At 42.5% G+C, this 18,951-nt stretch overlaps 1 protein-coding gene across 3 annotated transcripts in view; it reads left to right on the top strand.

Annotated features, from left to right (window-relative positions):
• Positions 1-18,951, top strand: part of abcc4 (ATP-binding cassette, sub-family C (CFTR/MRP), member 4) — a 169,751-nt gene that overhangs the window by 111,598 nt on the left and 39,202 nt on the right. For 2 of the 3 annotated variants that reach the window (XM_055636820.1, XM_055636819.1), the window contains 3 exons: positions 7,728-7,878; positions 11,526-11,645; positions 15,878-15,988. In XM_055636820.1, the coding sequence (XP_055492795.1) occupies positions 7,728-7,878; positions 11,526-11,645; positions 15,878-15,988 (382 nt within the window). The remainder of the gene's footprint in view (positions 1-7,727; positions 7,879-11,525; positions 11,646-15,877; positions 15,989-18,951) is intronic. The other variant, XR_008723606.1, reaches the window with a different exon arrangement.

Raw genomic sequence — 18,951 nt, 5'->3', positions numbered from 1 at the left:
CAGCAGGCAGTGAAGAAAGCTAATGGAATGTTGGCCTTCATAACAACAGGATTTCAGTATAGGAGTAAAGAGGTTCTTCTGCAGTTGTATAGGGTTTGGTGAGACCACATCAGGAGTATTGTGTACAGTTTTGGTCTCCTAATTTGAGGAAGGACATCCTTGTGATTGAGGCAGTGCAGCGTAGGTTCACGAGATTGATCCCTGGGACGGCGGCATTGTCATATGAGGAAAGATTGAAAAGACTAGGCTTGTATTCACTGGAGTTTAGAAGGATGAGGGGGATCTTATAGAAACATATAAAATTATAAAAGGACTGGACAAGCTAGATGCTGGAAAAATGTTCCCAATGTTGGGCGAGTCCAGAACCAGGGGTCTTAGAATAAAGGGGAGGTCATTTAAGACTGAGGTGAGAAAAAACTTTTTCACCCAGAGAGTTGTGAATTTATGGAATTCCCTGCCACAGAGGGCAGTGGAGGCCAAATCACTGGTTGGATTTAAGAGAGAGCTAGATAGAGCTCTAAGGACTAGTGCAGTCAAGGGATATGGGGAGAAGGCAGGCACGGGTTATTCATAGGGGACGATCAGCCATGATCACAATGAATGGCGGTGCTGGCTCGAAGGGCCGAAGGGCCGAATGGCCTCCTCCTGCACCTATTTCCTATATTTCTATGTTTCTATTAAAAATATTACATTTTATTCATGCTGTCATAAAACTTTGTGATATTTTTAAACAATGATAAATCCCATTATTATTAATAGCCAAATGTAATTTTATTATCTAACACATGGTACCATGGGTTTAAAGTATATTCTTGTTTCTCAAGTGAATAATATTGCAGCTGTTCTTTAGAGAAAGCCAGCGATTTATAGAGGTAAAAGTGAATTGCAGCACCCTTCTACTTAAAAATCAGCAGCTTGACTGAGTTTAAATAACTAACTTTTCATATCTTTTCACTAAGCACAAAGGCCCAATCCTGCAACTGCTTGAACCACCAGTGTAGGTAGAATCTGAGACCACCACTGAATCTGTCATTCCCTGCCAACCATACAAAAAACTCATTGACTGTAGCTTTATGAAGTGAAAATGCTGAATAAGGGGTTGAAGTGATAGAAGCATCCATTGTCAGTAGTCTGAATGACTAACAGCTGCATCTGGATGTGATAGTCAAAAGGTTCTAAGGCGGGGATAATGGTATGGGTCAGTCATTTTCATTAGTGAAAAGAAGTGGAATTGTCTTCCCTTGTTTCAGTAGCACTGACCCTTACAGTTTTTTTTGTTTGGCGGTGTTAAGGAAGGTGTCTGGAAGGAATTCTTGTGGATTTATTGTAAGTTGTTAAAGACTGAATCATGGAAATGTGAAGCTGGAGACAAATTCTTCAATTCCCACTCACAATTAAAATCTGAAACTCAAATCAAAGCAAAATGTTTTGTTTTGTTTATGCCTTTTATCCCTATTTGTTCGTTGTGTATTTACTGTTTATACAGTTAATTGTTAGAAGAATGTTTATGTTAGGTTTAAAAGTGACTGTTCATATCTACATAACAAAAACATTGTAATTTACTCTAATTTCTCATTTTTAGACATCAAGGAAAAGTTAGCATCATTAAAAATTATGGCTTAAAGATTAAAATCTGGACATAAAAAACAGGAATGTACCCATTAGTTTGGTTGTTCACACAATTGCAAATTTGTAGTTGCATTTTGCTCAATCTTGAAAATTATCAAGCATAATGTTTTGTTTGGAATGTTTGTATATAAAAGCTTCATTTTCACTTTCAAGAGCAGTGTCCATTAGGTTAAATTTTTGCTTGTTTACTTCATTGTCTATGAGCTATGGGAGGAATCAGACATTCCGTGATCTTGACAAGATATCTTGTACAGCAAGCAATTTAATCTCACCAACCAGCATTGTAATGACCCTTTCATCACTGCGAGACTGGATACTTTTACCATGTTGTTTCTGACCAGTAAAATAGTTTGTTTCAAAGTCAGCATCTGTAACAAACTTATTTTGAACAAATATTAATTTGAAAAAAATGTTGTAGATAAAATTTAAATTAAATTGAATTAAATCCAGTTTTATTTTTTTATTAGCCTGCATTGTGAATGAAGAAGCTGAATTAAGTTAGTAAAAATAATGGAATAATTTTCATTGATCTTCGATGAAGTAGGCTCATGTGGAGTAGGACTGCATAGCCTTTTCTGACATATGTTATGGCTTTACGTGCAGCCCAATGTAGTATTAACACAATAAGTATCCACTTCCAAAGGTGAGATGGATTTGTGAAAAAAAACAAAATTACATGATTTATTATTGGATTATGGACAATAGATAGGTGTTAGTGGTGGCGCCTAACGGCAGCGGCTCGACTACAGTTGTCTGTCTTTTTTAATTTTTGTCTTGTTAAATGTATGTCTTGAGTTAGTTTTTATTATTTTTTTTAGCTGTGTATATGTGGGGGGGCTGTGGGGGGAAACTGTTTTAAATCTCTTCCCTGTGCGGGGACCCGACTATTCCCTGTCGGGTCTCGGATGTCGTTGGGCCTAACATCGTGGAGCCGGCGGCGACCTCCGGCCGGGACTAACCTGAGGGCTCCAGTTGCAGAGCCTGCGGAACTGACATCGCGGAGCAGGCAAACTTCGGAGCGGGAAGAGCGATGGTGGCGTGCGGCTGCGACCCGACATTGGGAGTTCGGAGGCACCGGCCGCAGACCCGGTGGACGGGAACATCGGGAGCTCCAAGTCCCTGGTCCGAGACCGCTTTTCCGAACACCGCAACGGCGACTTCTCTCGCTGGAATCACGGGTTTAAGGACATGGAGCCGGGGCCTAACATCGCCCGGCGTGGCTTAAACGGCCTCAGGACTTACCATCGCCCACCAGGGGGCTTTAACATCGGAGCCCCAGTTCGCCTCGACACTGCAGTTGGACTGCTGGACCACGGGAGAAGGAACAAAGGGAAGAGATAAAGACTTTGCCTTCCATCACAGTGAGGAGATGTTGGAGACTCACTGTGATGGATGTTTATGTAAACTGTGTTAAGTGTGGGTCTTGGATTGTTTTGTAATGTAAAAAAAACCCCAAAAAACTGTAGAAATTATATTTCGTTCAAACCTAGGTTTGAATGACAATAAATTGCATTCTATTCTATTCTATTCTATTCTATTCTATTCTATTCTAGAAGAAACATCTTGTTATAACGGACCATCGGCGGGGGAAATATAATCCATTATTACCAATTGCCCATTATAGCCAAATAAGGAATTATCATTGTATGTAGTTGAACCAAAGAACTGAGATAATGGTTAATACACAAAAGAAAGACAAAGTTCTGGAGTAACTCAGCGGGTCGAGAACATGGTTAGGTGATGTCGGGTCCCTTCTTCAGACTGATTCCATCTGCTGAGTTACTCCAGCACGATGTGTTGTTTCACCTTAAAACTACGCGCTGATGCCGCTGGTCTGCATCACAAGCCTTTCTTCACCGGTTCATGTGGCTGTTGTTGCGGCTAATGTCATTGTCCCTGGGGGTAGTGCTTTCCTTGGGGTGCTGCCAACAACAGCACACGCTTTGGTCACCATGGGGCTCCCTCCTCTCTCATCTGCTGCCGCATCCAAGGTGGAATATGTCGGCGACTCTGTCAGAGAAGGAGGAGGAGGTGGCCGGATGGTGGGGGAGAGGCCGAGTGGTCAGAACAACGGGTGGTGGTCGAGAGGGGCGTGGACAGAACCACCGCTGACAGCAAGAAGCTGTCCTGTTAGTGGCGACAGCCTTAAGAAAGCATTATCCCCTGGGGCTACAACATGAATTGCAACAACAACCCGCGTCACTGCACCGTGTGGTGGGCAAAAAAGGGCTTGCTGGTGGACCGTATGAGTTGGAGGTTGGGACGGAAGCCGGCTGGGGAGACAGTACGAGCTGGGGTGGCTTTGGCAGGTCCGTTTGCCATATCCAAAATCAGTCTTAATGGAGCCCATTATATCACTTGAATATCGATATAATTTTTCCTGTACCCAGCGGCACTGTATTTTTGTGTAATGTAGTGACAGTTCTGACCTCTTGAATACCACAATGTTATGCAGACAGTTCTGTGCCTGCCAACAGTGCTACCCTGTGTTAAAATGTGATTATTTTGTGCCCATCAGTATGAACAGAGTATTAGTCAGCCACAGACTAGTGTTTTTCATTAGATTCCTTCGGGCTATGTTTTGCAACACGTTATGACCAAGCCTCCAGATTGGGGCCCTTGCCCAAGTCCTGGCATCAAATAAGGTATAAGACCATGTCAGACAGAACCAGAATTCTCCATGCGGTTGGGGCAGGCTGTAATATTTGAAGGAAAGTTACGTTCTGCCCTCAATTCTGCAGCCACAGCAACTGCAGCATTCCTATCGTCCTCCACGTGGTTTTCTTATGATGTCACATGTTTATTTTGTTAAAGGAGTAGTACTGGTACATAGCCAGCTGAGTTAGCAAGCACGTTGGATTTAGTTCTTAGGGCTAACGGAATCAAAGAATATGGGGAAAAAGCAGGAACGGGGTACTGATTTTGGATGATCAGCCATGATCATATTGATTGGCTCGAAGGGCCAAATGTCCTACTCCTGCATCTATTTTCTATGGTGCTAGGCGGGACTAGATAGAAGCAGCCTTTATTGGACAATTGGACAAGTACCTGGATAGAAAAATCAAAAAGGGATATGGCCTAATGCGAGCAAATTGTATTGACATAAATAGGTATCATGGTCATCATGGTCATCATGTCCCCACTTGCCTTAAAGCCACCTCCATCGTGCCAGTGCCAAAACACTCCACTGCGGCAAGCCTCAACGACTTCCGCCCAGTTGCACTTACCCCCATCATCACCAAGTGCTTCGAGAGGCTGGTCCTGGCACACCTCAAAAGCTGCCTACCCCCCACACTGGATCCCTATCAGTTTGCCTACCGCAAGAACAGGAGTACGGAGGATGCCATCTCAACGGCACTGGACAACAGAGACACTTATGTAAGAATGGTTCATCGCAGAGATTCAATATTCCATCAAAACTGATCAGGTAAGGGCAACCCCTCCCTCTGCAAAAACTGGATTTCTAACTTTGTGATCAAGCACACCTCTTCAACCCTCACCCTGAACACCGGCGTTCCTCACTGTGTGCTGATCTAACCTAGGACTGCACACCTGTACATGGTTTCAATTTTTACAACGGTTTCATCAGCAACAACGATAGCTGGCCTACAGGGAGGAGGTTTGGTGCGCTGACAACAACCGGGCCCTTAACTCCAAGACCAAGGAGCTCATTGTGACTTCAGGACAGAATACATTCACTTGTTGATAATGGCAAATTAATTGGTCCAATTATTGTAGGCCTTAAATGTTTCAGCATTTCCATAATGTTCAGCACCATCAGTTGCAGATAAAGGCACTGTAGATAGAAACCCCCCAACCATGGACTTGTCTTGAAAGGTGAAGGGCATAAATGTTCAGTTCAAATTGAAGATTATCTCGACTGGAGTATTACCACTGTATTTGAGAAAATCATAGCAAAAACTAGGTACAGATTCTATGTAGGAGGGGATGGGGTCGGAAATTCAAGCCAAAAATTTAATTTATGATCATCTAACAGGCTTTTATCTTTTAAATCTAAAACTCAGTGAACAGAATACCACTTGTTGATAATGGCAAATTGTTCCTGCTTTTTTCCCCATAATGTATGATCCCCACTTGTCTCCCTCTATGATTTAGAAACATAGCTTTCGCCCTTCAAGAGCATAAAAATCTAATATGATCCTTGATCCCTCTTGATTCCTTTCGCCCTCAGAGCTAAATCTAACTCTCTCTTGTAAACATCCAGTGAATTACCCTCCACTGCCTTCTGTGGCAGAGAATTCCACAGATTCACAACTCGCTGGGTAACATTTTTTTTCCTCATCTCAGTCCTAAATGGCTTACCCCTTATTCTTAAACTGTGACCCCTGGTTCTGGACTCCCCCAACAACGGGGAAATTGTTTCCTGCATCTAGCCTGTCCAATCCTTGAAGAATCTTATATGTTTCTATAAGATTCCCTCTCATCCTTCTAAATTCCAGTGAATATACGCCCGGTCGACCCATTCTTTCATCATAAGGAGAAATCAATTAATGATCAATTGGCCAGGTGGGCTGAGGTAATGGTAATGGGTTGATGGTAATCAATACAGTGGTAATGGGTTGATGGTAATTAATACAGAGAAATGTGAGGTGTTGCATTTTTGGACGTCTAACAACGGCAGGACCTACACAGTGAATGGTAGGCCTCTGGGGACTGTGTGGAGCAGAGGGATCTAGAAGTGCAGGTGCATGGTTCCTTGAAGATTGAGTCGCAAGTAGATAAGGTGGTCAAAAGGATTTTTGAAATATTGGCATTCATCAGTCACAGTATTGCGTATAGAAGTTGGGAGGTCATGTTGCAGTTGTATAAGACATTGGTGAGACCGCTTTTAGAGTATTGTGTTCAGTTCTGGGCACCATGTTATGGGAAAGATATTGTCAAGCTGGAAAGGGTTCAGAGAAGATTTATGCTGATGTTGCCAGGACTCGAGGGTCTGAGCTATAGGGCGAGGTTGAGTAGGCTGGGTCTCTATTCCTTGGAGCGCAGGAGGATGAGGGCTGATCTTATAGAGGTGTATGAAATCATGAGAGGAATAAATCGGGTAGATGCACAGAATCTCTTGCCCAGAGTAAGGAAATCGAGGACCAGAAGACATAGGTTCAAGGTGAAGGAGAAAAGATTTAACAGGAATTTTTCACTTAATAGGTGGTGGGTGTATGGAACAAGCTGCCAGAAGAGGTAGTTGAGGCTAGGACTATCCCAACATTTAAGAAACAGTTAGACAGGTGCATGAACAGTTAGACAGGTGCAAGTTTGGAGGGAAATGGACCAAATGCAGGCAGGTGGGACTAGTTTAGCTGGGACATGTTGGCCGGTTTGGGCAAATTGAGCCGAAGGGCCTATTTCCACACTGTATCACTCTATGACACTATGAGAGACTGGATAGGCTGGAATTGTTTTCCCTGCAAAGGAAGAAGTAATTGGGGTATATAAAGTAATGATGGAAACAGTTAGGGTAGTTAGTAAAAATTGTTTTCTTCTGAAAGGATATCTAAGACAAAATGGCATAGCTTTTAAGGTGAGAAATATGTAATGAGAGGATTTGAGGAGGATTTCTTTTCACATGGAGGTTATTTCGAGTCTGGAACAATCTGCTTTAAGATTTGCTGGAAGCAGAAAGTCTCAAAACATTTAAGAGGCATCTCGATAAGTAATTGAATCGTTAAGACATAAGACAATGCAAGTAAATTGTATTAGTGTAGTTTGGTACAACGAGCTACATTAATATGGTGGACATTTTTTTCTGTACACTATGATTGTATGACTTCATAACTATCTAAGTAGAGCGATATATTCAAAACTGAAGAAGGATCTTCACCAGAAACATCACCTAATTTTTTTTCTCCAGAGATGCTGCCTGACCCCCTGTTACTCCTGCATATTGTGTCTATCTTTGATATATAATCAAAAACACTTTTAGCACTTTTATCCATGTTAACAGATTGCGAATATGTCCTTATTCTTGAGGATCTCTAATAATCTACGATGGATTCCATCCAGTCAGAATTCAACTGTATTGTTAACTAATAACTGAAATAGTAGTTTAAAAGGTGATAACAGTACGTTTTTTTTTTAAGACTTTTCTGCAGATTTTGGGCGTGATAGCTGTGGCAGTGTCTATCATTCCTTGGATACTTATTCCAATCGCTCCACTTGTCATTGTGTTCTTTTTCCTTCGTTGCTATTTCTTGGAAACATCACGTGATATTAAACGCATGGAAACAACTAGTGAGTATGATGCGGAAAATTGAATTACAAGTCTTTTAAATATGTTGAGGACAGTTGTTATGATACGGTAAGGAAGAAGAAGAAAATATGGAATGAAAGACGACAATTAGAGTATTGTGTTTAGTTTTGGTCACCCTGTTATAAGAAAGATGTTGTTAAGCTGGAAAGGGTGCAGAAAAGATTTACAAGGATGTTGCCAGGATTCAAGTGCGTGAGTTATTGGGAGAAGCTGAGTAAGCTAGGACTATTCCTTCAAGTGCAGGAGGATGAGGGATGATTTTATAGAGGTGTACAAGATCATGAGAGGAAAAGATAGGGTAAATGCACAGAGACTTTTACCCAGTATTGGGGAATTGAGAATCGAAGGGTGAAAGACCTGGAGGGTAAATCTTTTACACAAAGATTAGTCGGTACATGGAACGAGCTGCCGGAGGAAGTAGTTAAGGCAGGTACTATCACAACGTTTAAGAGACATTTAGACAGGTACATGGATTGGATAGGTTTAGAGGGATATGGGTCAAACACAGGCAGGTGAGACTAGTTTAGATGAGGTGTGTTGGTCGGCGTGGGCAACGTGGGCTGAAGGGCCTGTTCTAACTCTATGACTATGTGAGAGTGAGAGGACAAGTTGGAGGTGAAGTAGACAAATCCAGCGCTTTCTAAATTCCAATGATTTCTTCCTGTTGCTGTTGGTAATGGTGTGCTTTGTTAGAGATAATATTAAATTTAATCAATTATTACCTCCTCCCTGCTCCTATACTCAGGTATAGGTTCTACTGCAGTTGTACAGGGTCTTGGTGAGACCACACCTGGAGTATTGCTTACAGTTTTGGTCTCCTAATCTGAGAAGGACATTCTTGCCATAGAGGGAGTACAGAGAAGGTTCACCAGACTGATTCCTGGGATGTCAGGTCTTTCATATGAAGAAAGACTGGATAGACCCGGCTTGTACTCGCTAGAATTTAGAAAATTGAGGGGGGATCTTATAGAAACTTACAAAATTCTTAAGGGGTTGGACAGACGAGATGCAGGAAGATTGTTCCCGATGTTGGGGAAGTCCAGAACAAGGGGTCACAGTTTAAGGATAAGGATGAAATCTTTTAGGACCGAGATGAGAAAAACCTTTTTCACACAGAGTGGTGAATCTGTGGAATTCTCTGCCACAGAAGGTAGTTGAGGTCAGTTCATTGGCTATATTTAAGAGGGAGTTAGATGTGGTCCTTGTGGCAAAAGGGATCGGGGGTATGGAGAGAAGGCAGGTACAGGATACTGAGTTGGATGATCAGCCATGATCATATTGAATGGCGGTGCAGGCTCGAAGGGCCGAATGGCCTACTCCTGCACCTATTTTCTATGTTTCTATAACCTTAAATCGAATCTCCAAATGTGAAATGCGTGTTTTGATCTCCAGCTTTTAGTCAGTGTTAAATGTCTTTCAGTATATTCTGATGAAATTTAGCCTCAGTAGTACAATAATATTTTTATAAAAGTACTTATTGAGAGAATCACAACATGGAAATAGGTCCTTCAGTCCAACAAAGTCTGCCAAGGCACCTACCTGAGTTCACCCCATTTGTCAGTGTTTGCCCCATATCCCATCCAGATATCTGTCTAAATTACTTCTAAATGTTGTAATTGTACCCGCTTGTACCAAGTCAAAAATCTACTTACAGTAATGTTAGATCATGTCTTTCAATTAGATAAAATATTTTTCCATATAGGAACGATGTTGTCAAACTGGAAAGGGTTCAGAGAAAATTTATGAGAATGTTGCCAGGACATGAGGGCCTGAGCTATAGGAAAATGTTGAGCAGTCTAGGACTATCCTTGGAGCGCTGGAGGATGAAAGGGCTATCTCATAGAGGTGTACAAAATCATGAGAGAAATAGATTGGGTACTCCTGGCCAGAGTAATAGAATCGAGGTTCAAGGTGAGGGGGGGAAAGATTTAATTGGAACCAGAGGAGTAACTTCTTCACACAAAGAGTGGTGAGTGTATGGAACGATTTACTGGCAGAAATAGTTGAGGCAAGTCAAGTCTATTTGTCACATACACATACGAGATGTGCAGTGAAATGAAAGTGGCAATGCGTGTGGACTTTTGTGCAAAAGACAAACAACCAAACAACTAAACAAACTATAAACACAATCATAACACACATATTATTTTACATAATAAATAATGGAAGGAAAAACAGGCAGGTACTATCGGAATGTTTAAGAAGGATTTAGACAGGTCCATGAATGGGATGCTGTAAGACTCTGACTCTATATGCAAATGCTCATCTGGCCAGTGTTTCTTTGATTTTCATTTGCACATGTGAGGTCCATAGAGTGTGGATGAAGCCTGCTGCTCTGCTTCCGTGTCTCTCTTCGACTGGTTTGTGGAGTGAACTCTGTTATCTGATGGCCTGCATTTGCAAACGATAACAAGCTAAGTGCTTCTGTGGTTCGTGCCTGCATTCGCGGCCTCAGCATCCCGTGCAGTTTCGGTCTACTCATTCAGTTTCCACAACTTACCCACCAACTCTACCCCTGTTCGTATGACAGCTCCCCCTTTCCGCCCCCGCCACCACCTTTTCAGTCTGCCCTTCAGCCCAAATAGTTACAGTAAACAATTATGACCCTAAACCTGTAGGCCCAACCTCAGGTTCCAAAACCAACCTCCTATGCATCATATCAATTTATACCAAGCCATCTATCACTGCTGTGACCACGTCATTATGAGTCTGAAAGGACACACAATCTTCTGTATGTTAAATGGACAGGATGATTTATTATAGAGAATGCACTTGCAGAACAGACCTTTAAACTCTGCGGTGGCAATTTTTTTAGCTTAAAATATTGTACCACTTTTGTAACATTCCTACCAGAAAAAATCGTCTTCTTTCAGCATGACATTTGCATTTCGCCATTAAGCCTTTCATTAGTCCTTCAAACTCGATCGTATCCTTTCTGAAGTTTCCTGCTGGCCCTGAAGAACACACTCATGAATCAGGAAGACCTGCTTAGAATTAATTATACACTTTTTTTATGTGCACTTGTTTTGTAGCTAAAACATTATAATCTGCATTCTGTCTCTTTTCTCTTTATGCAATTGGTGGTTTGATGGTATTCATGTATGATGCAATTTGCTTGGATAGCACGCAAATATTTTTAAAACTGCATCTTGGTACACGTGAAAATAATAAACCAATTCCAATACCATTCTCTGACCAAAGTTAGGGCTGAAACAAACATTGATGAGAGCTCTTTGAGCCGCCGCTAATCTACTGCTCCCCAGTCTTCTTCTCCACCAATCCTAGCCAAATCTCTACTTATACCATGAGCACAAAGCATCTGACATCTATGCATTCTTCAATGACAAATCCTATCCTATCTCCATGTGAAACATCTAATCTGAACAAACGAAAGTAGTCAGAAATGTTTCTACAAGAACGATAAATGAACATGGTTGGAAAATTGTAATGAAAAGTAATGCTGTTTAATTATGACAAATGTTATGCCAACCCTTGATTTTTAAATCTATGAAAGGATAATGTAATTAATTAATAAAGGCCCTGGGCTCAAGCTTTCCTTGTAAATGTAATAATGTTTAAAAGTACTGCTGCTGCAAAAAGTGGTATATACATTTATTTTCTAATTCAGGTCGAAGTCCAGCCTTTTCCCATCTATCTTCATCCCTTCAAGGACTTTGGACTATTCGTGCCACAAGGACAGAAAAAACATTTCAGGCAAAATTTGATGAACATCAAGATCTTCATTCAGGTGAAATGATTATATAATGTTCAGATGCTGCATTTTATGAGGGAGGGAGTGACTGAGGGTAGGGGCAGGAGAGGGAGGGGGGGATTAGGGGAGGGAAGGAGGAGAGGGGTAAGAACCTGGGGAGGGGGGAGGAATGGAGGGGGGGCAAGGAAGAAGGGAGGGAGGGGCGAGGTGAAGGGTGTGGATCATTGGCGTTAAAACGGGAACCCGTCAGCCGCGTCAGGAGGGGGGGGAGGAGGTGGCGGAGTGGCGGAAGGAGGGGGGAGGGCGGGGGGGAGGGCAAGGGGGGGGAGGAAGGGGGGGGAGGGGGAGAGAGGGATCAGTGGCATCACAACGGGAACCCATCAGCCACGTCAGGAGGGGGGGGAGGGGAGGGGAAGAGAGAGGGATCAGTGGCATTACAACGGGAACCCATCAGCCGCGTCAGGAGGGGGGACGGAGAGTGGGGGGATGGGGAGGGGGGGGAAGGAGGGGGGGGCAAGTGGGAGCGGGGGAATGTCAAGGGGGGGAGGCAGGGCAATGGGGGAGAGAGGGGAAGAGGGGGGGGATCAGTGGCGTCACAACGGGAACCCGTCAGCCGCGCCTGCGCAGTTGGAGGCTATGGGTAAGTGGTGGAATATTGCATTGGAACGGGATCCAACGGGTCCCACTTAGTCTAGTGGTTATTAAATACCAAGTGTTTTTTAGAAAAGGACACAAGAATCATTTTGATGAAGTGCCAAGTGTACTTAAGGTCAATGGAAGCTGCCTAACATATCATCTATTTTAATATCATCTTTACAGTGACTATCCATGCCTTATATATTCTCGTCCAAATCACTGACCCTTGAGGCATACCACTAGTCATGGGCCTACAATCCTAAAAAACAACCTTTCACCATCTTCCTCAGCTTCCTACCATCAAGCCAATTCTGTATCCAATTAGCTAGCTCACCCTGGATCTCATGCTATCTAATCTTCCAGAGCAGCCTCCCATGCGGAACTTTATCAAAGCCATTGCTGAAGTCCATATAAACTACTGTATATCTACAGCCCTGCCACCATCAGCCTTTTTGGTTACTTCTTCAAAAAAACTCTAAATCAAATTCATGAGAAGTGATACCCAATGGGCAAATCTAATCAACTCCTGTCTTACCAGATTATTGGCTTACTAGTCTCCGATTCCCAAGTTTTTTTTTTTACAGCCCTTCTTAAATAAAGGCACAACAATTGCCATCCTCCAGCCTTCCAGCACCTCACCCATTGTTCCACATTAGCCGTCCCGAGTCTTTACCTCTTTCCACACGGTAAAAACACAAGATGAATATTAATTGAGAAGCTAGCCCTGTGGATGCATACCTAGATATCTGCTTGGATCTATGAGGCACAATATTGTCCCACCTGCCTGGGTTTGGCCCTGCCCAGTCCAACATCGGCTCTGACCTCCCTTCCATCGAGGGGATCTATCGCAGTCGCTGCCTTAAAGAGGCTGACAGTATCATTAAGGACCCACACCATCTTGGCCACACACTCATCTCCCTGCTACCTTCAGGTAGAAGGTACCGGAGCCTGAAGACTGCAACGACCAGGTTCAGGAATAGCTACTTCCCCACAGCCATCAGGCTATTAAACTCGGCTCGGAAACTCTGAACATTAATATCCCATTATTTGTTTATTTGCACTTTATCAGTTTATTTATTAACGTGTGTATATATTTATTTAATGGTATATGGACACACTGATCTCTGTTTTGTAGTCATGCCTACTATGTGTTTAAGAAGAACTGCAGATGCTGGAAAATCGAAGGTACACAAAGATGCTGGAGAAACTCAGCGGGTGCAGCAGCATCTATGGAGCGAAGGAAATAGGCAACGTTTCGGGCCAAAACCCTTCTTCAGACTGATGGGGGGTGGGGTGGGGTGGGACGGGAAGAAGAAAGGAAAAAGGAGGAGGAGGAGCCCGAGGGCTGAGGGAGAGATAGGAAGGGGGGGAGATAGCAAGGGCTAACAAAATTGGGAGAATTCAATGTTCATGCCCCCAGGATGCAGACTCCCCAAGTTGAATATGAGGTGCTGTTCCTCCAATTTCCGGTGGTGCTTATGTTCTGTTGTGCTGAAGCAAAACAAGAATTTCATTGTCCTATCAGGGAATCATGACAATGAACTCTCTTGATTCTTGAATTTATAATTGTTTCTAAAATGTTGCGATATTCCCTGCCTCAACTACCTCCTCTGGCAGCTCGTTCTATAACCTACCACGCATTGTGTGAAAAGATTACCACGCAGTTTCCTATTAAATGTTTTCCCATTCATCTTAAACCTATGTCCTCTGAATCTCGATTCCCCCACTCTGGGCAAGAGACTTTGTGTATCTACCCAGTCTATTCCTCTCATGATTTTATACACCTCTATAAGATCACCCCTCATCCTCCTACACACCAAGGAATAGAGCCCCAGCCTGCTCAACATCTCTCTTTTGCTCAGACCCTCGAGTCTTGGGACCATCCTCGTAAATCTTCTCTGTACCCTTTTCAACTTGACAACATCTTTCCTTTAATTTGGTGTCCAGAAATTAACGCAATGCCCGAATTGCGGCCTCACCAACATCTTATGCAACTGCAACATGACCTCACCACTTCTATACTCAATACCCTGACTGATTAAGGCAAATATGCCAAAATCCTTTTTGACCACCCTATCTACCTGTGATGCCACCTTCAAGGAGCTATGTACCTGCACTCCTAGATTCCCCTGTTCTACAACACTCCCCAGAGCCTTACCAGGCAATGTGTAGGTCCTACCCATGTTAGACTTTAAAAAATACAACAGCTCACATTTCTTTGTATTAAATCGCATCAACCATTCCTCAATCCAATCCAAGATTTTGCTGCAGTTTTTCACAACTATCTGCAATACCACCCACCTTTGTATCATCAGCAACTTGCTAATCCTGCCATGTACATTCTCATCCAAATCATTGATATAGATGACAAACAGTAATGGGCCCAGCACCGAACCCTGAGACACACCACTAGTCACAGGCCTCCAGTCCGAAAAGCAACCTTCTACCAAGACCCTCTGCTTCCTATCATGGCCAACTTTCTCCTTGGATTCTATGCAATCTAACCTTCCAAAGCATCATACCATGTGGAACCTTGTCGAATGCTTTGCTGAAATCCATCTAGACAACATTAGCAGCTCTGCCATCATCAACCTTTTTGGTCACATCTTCAACAAACGATTTGACCTCCCACGTCCAAAATCATGCTGACTATCCCTAATCAGCCCGTGTCCACCTAAATGCATGTATATCCTATCCCTCATACTCTCTAGCAACTTTCAAACTACAGATGGTAAGCTCACTGACCTATAGTTCCCAACCTTTTCCCTGTAGCCCTTCTTGAATAGAGGCGCAACATTTGCCATTCTCCAGTCTTCCGGCAACTCTCCTGTATTTAATAACAACTTGTAAATCTCAGTAGATTCATCCTAGTAGATTTGTGCACCTTCATACACATCAGGACCTTCAGCACCTCGTCAACCATAATACTGACTGCTCTCACGATAATTCCTTTGACTGCACCAAGTTCGTAAGTCCTGCTGCCACAGTAAAAACAGAGGAGAAATAGTCATTGAGGACTTTGCCCATCTCATGCGGCTCCAACCAGTTGACCGCTTTGATTCCTGAGAGGTCCCACTTTCAGTTACCCTTTTTCCCTTTATGTACTTACAAAAAAATGTTACAGTATAGTTTTGTACTAGGTACATTCTAGATGCTGTGGAAAACCTTTTTAAGGCACTAATGGGACAGAAGCTGTACACTTCTGTAAACCAATGGACATCTTCACACATTGCTCAAAATGATTGGAAGCATGCTTGTTTGAAGTAAGGACCAATCAAGTAACAACAACATGTTTCAGGCTATGGTTTATTCTTAGGCCGTTAAATTCATCTCATTTGGAATAAACTTCCTGCACACTATTAATAGATCCAAATAGTGATCCAACTCTACCAGCTCTTTGTTTTACTGCAAGGTGCTTATAGCTGAACATGTAACTGGTAATTTCACGTGGAAAGCTAGCAACATTTCATGAATTTTATGTTTGGAGATTTTAATAACATTAATAGAAACTTTTAAATTGCCTTAATGAAGCCCATCCCAGAATAATACATTGTGCCCCAAATTGTTTTGACAAAATGTGAAAGAATATTGAATTGATTTTATTAAACTTTTATTTCCCTTTTTCTCTGCAGAAACATGGTTCCTTTTCCTGTCCACTTCACGGTGGCTTGCTGTTCGGTTGGATGCTCTTTGTGCTGTTTTTGTCACATCGGTTGCTTTTAGTTCTATTGTAATTGCAAACCGTGAGTAGGAATTCAAGACTTTTCCTCAAATTATAATCTGTATTGTGATTCATGGATGTAGTTATTAATCCATGTAGTTATTAAAATTCCCTTTTAATTTTCCCCAAGGAAATTTAACATTTCATCAGTTTTATGTTAAAATGCTCATATTTTTTGCTTTGCATTACTTAGCGAGGATGTTAAATATAGAATACGTGGATGAATCAATTAATCAATCAACCTTTATTGTCATCTTGCAAAGCACCAGTTGCACAATGCAAAATGAGAAGACGTTTCCCAGGGAATACAGGAGCATCGCACATAAAATTTAAAGATTCCACACATAAAATAAAAACAATAAAAGTATAAATAAAAAAACAAGTATATCTATAATTGATGTAACCATCAGTGTTATTAAATGGTGAGGTTTTAATGGTTTGGTATATTGACAGTCTGCTCAATTGAACAGTTTTTCTGTTTTAAGAAAACAAGTTCAAGTGTAATCAATTGTGCAGAATGGCACCAAGGCTAAAATCTTTACAGAACCGGGACTTGGGAACAGTCAGAGTTATCCAATGATGAAGTTGTCCACACACAGAAATGTGCGCTGCAACCCACCATGTCCACGCTGAACTTTATTGCCCATTACATTTACATTAATCCCAGTGACCGTTCCCTCCACAACTCCCTGGTCAACTCGTCCCTTCACACCCAAACCACCCCTCCCCTGCAACCGCAGGAGATGCAACACGTGTGCCGATACCTCCCTCCTCGACACTGTCCAAGGACCCTGACAGTCTTTTCAGATGAGGCAGAGGTTCCCTTGCACCTCCTCCAACCTCATCCACTATATCCGCAGTTCCAGGTGTGGACTCCTGTATATCTGCGAGACCAAACGCAGGCTCGGCGATTGACTTCCCTAACTTTAAGTAGCTTTAAGCTTTCCCTCTCTCTCCATCCCCTCCCCTTCCCTGTTCTCCAAACAGTCCTACTGTCTTCGACTACATTTTATCTCTGTACCACCCACTCACCTGACATCAGTCCGAAGAAGGGTCTCGACCCGAAACGTCACCCATTCCTTCTCTCCAGAGATGCTGTCTGTCCCGCTGAGTTACTCCAGTATTTTGTGTCTGCCTTCATAAATACATACCCTTCCAATTCCTGTTTATGATCAGGTACACAGCAAGGTATTAATGCAACAATTTGTGCCTGAGAAAAGTATTAAAAGAGGTTTGATTTTATTCACCCACACTCTTGTTTATTTTGAAATTAGACTTGGCATTAAGATTTATGTGCGAAAATGGATGAGCTATTCTTAGCACAGTAGTCAGATCTACAATTTAAATTAAATGTTTTATGTATATACTTCCAAACTTTATTTGTACAAAGCTGTGTGCCCAAAAGTATATAATTAGAAATGGATTTGAGACAATGGAAGAGGATGTAGCAAATAACAATACATTTATACAAAACTTATATGAAGTTCCTTATATGAAGAGATCGCCAGTTACTCCCATACAGAGTTCAAGAGGTAATTACTCTTACAGTCAGAAACCTAGCAGAACAGTGTCTTACTGAGTCTTCCTTGAATGAACGGTGGCAAAACAAACAAAAACAACCTGAAAATGTTACTTCTCTATAAATGCAAAATGTGAATGTATATGGTCATTGATGCAATATTTGAACCTGCAACCTATTTAAGTGTACTGTTCTAATTTATCGGAAAATCATGGTTCAGAGCATAAATTTGACAACTTCCAGCAGAAACCGAAGTAAGCACACATAAGAGATCTGTTAGTTTAGGGGACAGGAGATTCTGTGACAGAAAATGAGACTCCAGGAAGACTCCCCCAGGGATAAACGATGCATATACTTGCTTCCTCCTCTTTTTATCCAGGCGTCCATACTCCAGGATTCCTTGCCCTTCACTCTAACAAGAATATTCATGTCTTGAACTATCGCCACTACTCTTTTAAAAACATTCCACATGCTGAACATCCTACATATAACCTATTCTGTTCATGTGCAACGCATCACACTTGTACAGTGCACCTCTGCCACTGAAGAGATCCCAATGATCCAAAAATCCATGTCCCCTTCCTCAGCCATGCATTCACCTGTCCTGACTTCCACTTCCTATCCTCCTAACACATGGCACTGGCAGCAATCCAGGGAGTACTATCCTCGCGATCTTGCAAATTAGCCTTTGCTAATTCCCTGTATTCACTCTGCAGGATTTCATCTCTTTTCCTACCCATGCCGTTTGTGCCAACATGCACAACAACTTGTGGCTCTTCGCCTCCCCCTTGAGAATATTCTGCAGCTCCTCCAAGACATCTGGACTTTAACAGCAGAAGACAACATACCATCCTGGAGTCTCATTTGCTGCCACAGAATCTCCTGTCCCCTAAACTAACAGGTCTCCTATCTCTATTGTAGTGCTGTTTCCCAGTGTGCCTTAGAGCCAGGCTCGATACCACAGAACTAACTACTGCTGCTGCTACTCCCCTGCCTGGTCATTCCTCCCAACAGTATTCAAAAGGCCACACCTGTTGCTGAGAGGAATAGCCACATGATCATCCATCTACTGTCTGCCTGTACCCAAGGCGTGACCACCTTACTGCAACTTCCATCTATGAAATCCGCAATCTATTGGCCGTTCAATTGCTGCTCCAGTTCCCGAATGTGGTCTATAAAAGGCTGCAGATGGACACTGGAAGTCTCACTGTCCTCCTACATATTGCAAGAGGAACATACCACTGCCCTTGCTGCCATCTCTATTGCGCTAGATGAAAGAAAGAAAAAAAAAACTGTACTTTATCCCGCCCTCAAACTCCTCGCCATAAGCCTCATACTTAGCCTCCTCAAAGCAGGTAGCCCTCACAAAGCCTCACACAACACAGCTGCTCCCAACGGGCCGCTCTGCTAGTGTCTGCTTTCCTGTTTATACACCCACTGGGACACTTAATGTGTATTTATTTTCT

Source organism: Leucoraja erinacea, chromosome 6, assembly GCF_028641065.1.
Source record: "Leucoraja erinacea ecotype New England chromosome 6, Leri_hhj_1, whole genome shotgun sequence".
NCBI classification, from domain to species: Eukaryota; Metazoa; Chordata; class Chondrichthyes; order Rajiformes; family Rajidae; genus Leucoraja; species Leucoraja erinaceus.
The sequence above is the reverse complement of the archived record's forward strand: the minus strand, read 5'-3'. Positions and strand labels throughout refer to the sequence as shown.